This window comes from Pistacia vera, unplaced genomic scaffold, assembly GCF_008641045.1.
Source record: "Pistacia vera cultivar Batoury unplaced genomic scaffold, PisVer_v2 Contig1525, whole genome shotgun sequence".
In the NCBI taxonomy this organism is placed as follows: domain Eukaryota; kingdom Viridiplantae; phylum Streptophyta; class Magnoliopsida; order Sapindales; family Anacardiaceae; genus Pistacia; species Pistacia vera.
The window spans coordinates 51,147-59,428 of NW_022195603.1; the positions used below are offsets into that span (position 1 = coordinate 51,147).

Sequence of the window (8,282 nt, forward strand, 5' to 3'; positions counted from 1 at the left end):
AAGATTATAACACCAAATCAAGAACTCCAAAAAAATACTTCCAAAAACTATAATACCAAACCAAGAATGGATACTCAGTTGGTGACATGCATCAAGAGATGATCAAGCAAATGGGTGAATTGCAGTCAGTTTAGCATCTCACATGAACCTATTGCATTCAAGAATGGATAATCTTTTAAAAATGTTGACAAAGACGAAGGTTGATTATCATTCTTCTCCAGTCTCTCATGAAAAAGATCCAACTGAAGCTCATCCAGTTGCAGTCTCTCCAATCCCTCCTAAATCAAATCCAATTAAACCTACTCAAGTTCTAGTGCCTGACACTACTCCTCAACAATCCTCTGTTTCTCCTCTCATCCAGACCTCTGCATCATCTGGCAGAAAATTCAAGTGGACAGCTACGAGAGCAAAATTTTCTCTCGAAGATCCAGCCGTCATTGAGGTTTACCTCAAACTTTATGAACAAAAAGGGGAAGTAGGTACAAGGAGAATTTAAAATTTTCCCAAAAATGGTAGAGTGCAATACCCGGGGCTCAAAAGATATGCAATTTTCAGGTTCTTTTTACGATGGTTTCCTTGATGATCAAATTTCTTGTTATTGAGAATCGTGGAACGTGGTTCCTTGTTGAAGCTTGAAGGGAGTTCAAGCTTTAGAGCTTAAAGGAGTTCTCGGCAGTCCAAGTTCAAGAGTTGCTTGAGCTATCTGAGTGGTTGCTTGGATTCAATCAGATCGTAGCTGGGCATTTGTGCAATCAAGAGTGTGGAGTTAAATCTTGTAGACAGGAAGTGTTTACCTTGATGTATTTAATTTCGGTTTTTATATTGACATTTGGCTTGTTGCTATAATGGATTTGATTAAGCTGGACTTGGTCTCGTGAATGTAAGCTAAAATGGACTTTAGCCAAAACATGTAAAAAAATTTGGTGTGCTTTACTTTATGCTTTAAATGTCTGTTGTCGTTTAGATGTTGGTTGATCATCATATCAAAGCTTTACAGAACACAATCAAACCCAATCTGCTAAGTTTAAATAACATTAAACAGTTTCATTTTTAAAATTTACAATATACGAGCAAGATCTGAAAGAGTTTAATCCAACTATGCATGTGGTAACAGCTAAGCGAAGCCTTGCTACCAGTGATGAAGAGGAACCACTACATGAAAGAACTAAGAAATTCAAGTTGTTTTGCATTGCAAATTAAGTCTTTCCAAACCTTTGATATATGGGTATGTTTGCTCAATCCCAGTTTCTGATTCTAACTAAATTTTTGTTGATGCGTGATTTTAATACCAACGAAACGCACATGTGAGATGCTGAACTGACTCAGAAGACACACGTGAAAGGAAAAGAATTGAGAGCAAATGCAGTGAGAAAGGAGTTTTAAAGTGGTTCGGATGCTAAGGAAGCAAGTCCTACGTCTACTGATACTTGTATTAATGATAAGGGTTAGGTTGTTTTAGACGACTGACTTTACAATGATAATACAAGGTATCAAATGCTGTCTATTCTAAGGAGAGGATAGCTCATTAAGAGTAAAATGTGCGAATCCCTTAAATGAGAGAGAAACTCTCAATTTATAGTGGGATGGATTAAGACAATCATCACTGAATCTGTGAGTTGGTGAGACTATCTGTACAAATCCTTCTTTATGTCACATTACCCACTTTCTAGAGTAATTCACGTGATTTGCTGTAGGGATCAGACACGTGTACATCCTCTAGCATTTTCTTCAGTCTGGTGCACACCCACTGTACTGACAGGAGTGTGCTGCTTGCATCATCACGCGACGCGGCTGCTCCAGAATATCAGCGGACTCTTCTTGAGGTCTGACCTTTCGCACTTAACTGGGCGCCACGTCAGCCCTATTTTCCCAGGCATAACAATTTTATCTGGATTTTTCATTTTTTATCAGATTAATAACAGAAAATCAAGATTCATCAATATGTAACATTTTATGGTAATCCTAGTCTGTTATGTTTTTATTAGTTTTATTAGTAGAGCTATAACTTCTTAAAATGTTATCTTTACTTTAAAATTTTCAATCATCTGTTTTGCCTTTGCCTTTTGGAAGAATTAGTACTTCAATTAAAATCTTCTGATGAGGATAGTTTATATATGCTTTTAGTGTATCTATTCTGAATACAGGCAAAATCTACAAATTGGACCCTACGAATGCTTTAACTTGCTGATTTAAAGCTTGTACAAAAAATGAAATTAATAAATGCAGTTTGACATTTGTTAACATGAAATCTCTACCTCTTTCCAACTAGTTTTTTATTAAAAAATGTGAACAAATTTGTATTTCTTATAACCTGATATATTCTATTGCAAATTTTCTTCCTCCATTAAACTATCTTTTAGTTCTAACCATAATTTGATATCATATAAGAACTAGGGTTTATGAGATAAATGTGGGGTGTCAAAAAGTATTTGTAACAATAGAAAATTAAATTTAATATTTGGATAAATTTGTCATTATTAAAATTATTAAAAAGTTGGGTTTCTTTAGTCTGTTGAAAGGATGCCAATAGAACCACTCTTATATTAGTAAGTATAAGAAAGAAAGAAACTCATAAATACATTGGTTGTGTTATCATTTGTGATCAGGTTGAAGTGTTATATGCTCTTATGGGCTTTACTAAGTGAGATTATGGGCTTCATTAAAAAGAAAATTCACCTAATTAGGCCTATCATAGGTGATACCATTCACCCAATTAGGGTTCAATTTAGAGTTTTTCACAAATTATCGTTAAAGAAAACCTAGACACAGAATGAACCAAACAAAGAATGCTGGTATTAACAACAATGAAGAAATTAATTATGGAAGTAATATTCCTTGTTTTCGAGCTACACCATCACAAGCTAATAAAGATATCTTAATCAGATAATACAGATATCAATGTCAAACAACATTTGAAAAAATAAAAATAAAAATAGTCAAAGAAAGAAGGAAGCTTCAGCTGCTACAGTGCATGCTCTTTCCAGGCAGACAGCACAACGATCAGCATCATCTGAGGATTGCAACCCACACTCTGCAAAGATTACTTGCAACGTGTCATATTTGCACAAACAGGAATATGTTATTTATTACCTCCCAATCATAAACAAAATCAACCAATGTTTGAATTCTATACAGCACACACTGCAAGAGAAACCATAGGCAATTAATTACCCATTGCAGTTCTAAGACATACGACTAGCACCCCTTACAAGAAGGATCTGCAGAAATAGTACGATTGTCATCTCAAAGTCATTTATGAAAATCTTTAAAGGATATTAGAATTCTCACCTGACAGCATTTTATCCACAAGCAGCATAATGCAAAGGAGAGCTTCCAGCTCCTAGAAATAAATATGGATATGTTATTTCAAGCATTGACTACATAGAGATTATGCACAGAAGGGTCAAGAATCAAATACAAGAGCAAACCTACTAAATCCACTGATGTTCCATAATGAAATGTCACCGCAGATACATTTGCATGAAGATCAAGTAAAAGCTGTACACAATCAAAATATCCATTCAATGCAGCCATATGGAGAGCAGTGATCCCGCCATCAGCTGCCTTATTTACAAACTTGGACAGGGCACTACATTACAGAACTAGACAGATAAACAAAAAGAAAAACAATGCTTGATATCTTTGGCATATAAAAATAGAATGATTCTTTTGCATTGATGTCATCAAACCACATGATGAAGCAAGTAGAAAGATCTCCTTTGAAGAAATAGTCTATCAGAAATATTGAGATAATGCCACCAGAAACTATACATCAAAAAAAGCATTTTGCAATTAGTTCTTTAGAAACAATACGGAAAGTGAATTGACTTTTATGAACAAAAAACTTATGTTTCATCAAGTAAATGTTCCTATGTAAACTTTTTCAGTTGAAAAGGTGAACTTTAACCAAGACATCAATCATAAATCACACTGCACAAATGAATTTATGTGGCTACATCCAGTCCCAATTAGCCTATTACCCTTTTTTTTGGGTCTATATGCATGCAAGGGCTTAGGCTTGTAAGTTGCTAGCTGCTATATTTGGTGTCGTGCATACTTGTGAAGGAAATAGAACACATATGAATCAACAAAATCAACAGTTAAATTAGGCAAACCTGTAATTATTTGCCCACTTCTATTCAGACATCTCTGATTCCTTTAAGGAATTTTAATGCTTGAAGCATTGTTGGCCTGTTAGCAGGATTATCTGAGAGGCATACAGCAGCGATCTGCAGAACTTGAAGCATCATTGGCTTTGAATCCGCGTTGAGGACGGTAGGATCCAGAACATCAACAGCCTGCCCTTTCTTAATCTTCTGAAACACCCATCCCACCAAATTGCCACCTTCTTTCTCTTTGAAGTCAGGTCCAGTTGGCTCTTTCCCAGTCACCAATTCAAGAAGGATTACTCCAAAGCTATAAACATCTCCTCTTGTGGTAGATCTGCCACTCTGACCGTACTCTGGTGGAATATAACCAAATGTTCCAGCAATGTCGGTGCTGACATGGGTTTCACAGGCACTTATCAGTCTAGCTAGTCCAAAGTCAGCAACTTTTGCCTCGAAGTCTTCATTTAGCAAGATGTTGCTGGCTTTAATATCCCTGTGGATGATGTGGGGGATGAAACCATGGTGAAGAAAAGCTAGCCCTTGAGCAGCACCACATGCAATTTTGTAACGTTTAGGCCAATCGAGGACTTCTAGAGCTCCAGTGCGATTCCTTAGCCAAAGATCTAATCTCCCATTTACCATGTATTCATAAACAAGGACCTTCTCCTCACCATATGAGCAGTATACTAGCAATGGCACAAGATTTTGGTGTTTCACTTTACCCAAGGTTTCCATTTCAGCAATGAATTCTCGGTTACCCTGTGTTTTAGCGTCGCTTAACTTCTTAACTGCAACAGATTTCTCATCAGCCAAAGTGGCTTTGTATACAGTTCCAAAACCACCATCTCCAATTATGTTTATCTTGCAGAAGTTGTTGGTGGCTTCAATAATGTCAACCAAGGTTAATTTCAGGAGAGGCTGCTCAAATGTAGCAACGTTGATGCTCAAAGGCTCCTTGGATCTGCTACTACTTAACAAATAGAGATCTTGATCAATGAAACTATTTAGCTTGCTTTCCTCATTATCCTCAGGATCATTTTGCCTGCGGGTTCTTACGATCCATTTCTGCAGAGCACATACTACAGTTAAAATGATCAATGCACTTCCGAACACAATTCCAGCAAGTCCCCAAGCATTTAACAGTGCTGATTTATCATGGGTTCTGATCTGGCAATCTAAACCCAGGACTCTCCCACACAGATCTTTGTTCCCGGCAAGTGCAATTTTAGATAGGTTTTGGCAAATACCACTTTCAGGAACCAGCCCTTCCAATCCATTGTCTGCCAAATTCAGGTATTGCAGATTAACCAAATGGCACATCTTCTCTGGAATCTGCCCAGATAGCTTGTTCCTTGAAACATCAAAATATTCCAGTTGCATCAGGTTACAAAGCTCTGGAGGAATCTCTCCTGTAAACTTATTTTCATGCAGATCCAAATTCGTTAGGTAGGAAAGGTTGCCCAAAGATCGTGGCAACGCAGCATCAAAGACATTATTACTCAAGTTCATTGTTTCAATCCTCCAAGCCATTATAGAATTCGAGAAGAGCCCATCAACTGGACCAGAAAGACTGTTCTGCTGAACGTAAAGCCCCACAAGGTTCAGCATCTGTGACAGAGATGAAGGGAGCTCCCCATCAAGTTTATTGCAACTTAAATCCAAGTGAGTAAGGCCTGTCAAGTTGCCAAAACCAATTGGAACTGAACCAGACAACTTATTGCCAGTCAAATTCAGTTTCACCAAACTACCCAAACGATCTAAGCTCCCAGGGATAGAGCCCGTGAGCTGGTTATACCCCAAATACAACCCTTGAAGCTTGAGGGAGTAACCAAATTCAAGTGGAATGGAACCTGTTAATAGATTCCCAGACAAATCCAAGGTTGTAAGATTTGTTAATCGAGAAAGCGATCCTGGAACCTCACCAGAGAGCATATTATTACTCAGCAAAAGATCCACCACCGCCACACAATTCCCTAGCTCTTCAGGAATTAAACCAGACAACCTATTATATGACAGGTCAAATACTCCGTGGTGCTGAACAAAGCTCAAATCAGGCATGCTAGTCTGAAGAAAATATGAAGAAGCTTTTGATGGAATTGAGCCAGAGAGACTATTGTGAGCGAGAACTAAACACTGTAACTGAGCCAAGTCTGCAATCTGATCTGGAATAGAACCACTGAAATTATTGTTTCCCAGATCCAATGTGGTATGTGCAATGCAGTCACCAAGCTCCTAGGGAATGCTCCCTTGAAAGAAATTTGAGTTCAAATTAAGAAAAGAGAGACCTGTGAGATTCCCTATCTCCTTCGGTATAAGCCCCTTCAACATGTTGTTACTAAGAACAAGCCTCTCCAATGCAACTGCATTACCAATCTTGCCAGAAAGAGAACCTTCTAACATATTATTTGCCGCAGAAAACTCCATCAAATTCGTTGAATTCCACAGACTCACTGGCAAAATACCAGTGAAATTGTTAGAATCAAGGTCCAGAACCATCAGCGGAAGCTCTGATAGATACTCAGGTATGGAACCATTAATTTGATTACTAACCAAAACCAACTGCGTAAGGTTGGTACACCTGACAAATACATCTTCAATCGTCCCTGAAAGTAAATTCCCATCCAGATCAATTTCCACAAGTGACTCTGAATTACACAATTCTCTCGGTATTGAACCAGACAGAAAGTTATTGCTTAAACTAAGGTGCTTCAACATGGAACAATTTCCGACCTCAGGTGGGATTTTGCCTATGAACCGGTTACTGGAAAGTAAAAGAGAATCCATTTCGTTCCACTTCCCAAGCCAAGAAGGCAATATTCCGGAAAGCTCATTTTTCTCAGCAGAAAATGTTAAGATTGGTAGCTGTGAAAGCTCCTCAGGCAAGGACCCAGTCAATGAATTGAAAGAAAACATTAAAGTCTTCAAATTCTTGCAAAATCCAAGCTCGGCTATTATGGAACCATTAAGCCCAGTGTAAACAAGGTTGAGTATACTTAGATTATGCAATTTCCCAATAGATTTTGGGATTTGACATTTCAATGGGTTATATGAAAGATCAAGTTTACTCAAGGATTTCAACTTGGATAGTTCTTCAGGTAAAGGTCCTGTTATTGAACAAGTAGGTGAAAAAAAGTTTTCAAGAAGTGAAAGTTGGCCAATTTCTGGAGGTAACTGCCCAGTAAAATGGTTTATACCAAGGTAAAGATCGGTGAGGTTTTTCAAGTTACCAATTTCAGAAGGAATACTACCAGACAAGGAATTATTTGAGACATCTAGAGAAGTCAAAGACTGTAAGTTTGTCAAGAGAGTTACAGGGAGAGAACCTGAAAGAAGATTGTTACTCAAGTCCAAAAACTGCAGCTGAGTCAACTCGCCGAGCTGACTCGGTAGAGTCCCAGTCAATGCATTGCCGGATAAATCGAGTGTTTTCAGCTGTTTCAATTTCCCAAGCTCAGGTGGGATTTTTCCGGTTAAAAAATTGAGCCCGAGTTCCAGGATTTCAAGTTTAGTCAACTCACCGAGTTCACTGGGGACAGAACCTGACAATTGATTTTCACCGAGAGACAGCTGATTAAGACGTCTCAGGCTCGATATCTGAGGAGGTATTTGGTCATAGAAACGGTTTGACGAGAGGTCAAGAACTGTGAGACTGGGTAAAGAGAAGAGAGAAGGTGAAAGAGGACCCTTAAGGAAAAGAGCTGGAAGAGAGAGTGAGACGACTCGACCAAGTTCGCAAGTCACACCAACCCAGTTACAATGCGGGGTCGTCCCGTTCCATGAGAACAGAACTCGTGGATTTTCAAGAGAATTTTTAAAAGAAGTAAGACTTTCTCGTTCTGGGTTTCCCTCTGCAAAAACATTACAAGTTGCAGCACACAACACAAGCACTAACACCCAAACAGACGCCATTTCCATTACAGAGAAAAGGAGAAAAACTTAACAGGAAAAAGACGATGAAGAAGAAAAAAGTAGAGGAAAGACAATGAAGACAGTGAAGAAGAATTTTGGTTTTGTTTGACTTGAACTTGACTATGTATTTCAAATCCCAAATCTTCGTTTTTGGCATTATCTTCAGCTTCAGTCTACATATTAAGATTAAATGTGGCATAAAAACACTTGAAAACTTCGGACTACTCAAGTGCTTAACAAAAAATAAATTTAGTTTTTGGGTAA

The 8,282-nt window shown here is 38.0% G+C and overlaps 1 protein-coding gene across 1 annotated transcript; it reads right to left on the reverse strand.

The window, feature by feature from the left end:
* Nucleotides 1–2,847: 2,847 nt before the first annotated feature.
* Nucleotides 2,848–8,018, reverse strand: LOC116124525 (leucine-rich repeat receptor protein kinase EMS1). Its single transcript, XM_031410251.1, is given in 4 exon segments — nucleotides 2,848–3,218; nucleotides 3,289–3,340; nucleotides 3,429–3,589; nucleotides 4,116–8,018. A coding segment is annotated over 1 exon segment (3,879 nt). The 3' UTR covers nucleotides 2,848–3,218; nucleotides 3,289–3,340; nucleotides 3,429–3,589; nucleotides 4,116–4,139.
* Between the last annotated feature and the right edge of the window lie 264 nt (nucleotides 8,019–8,282).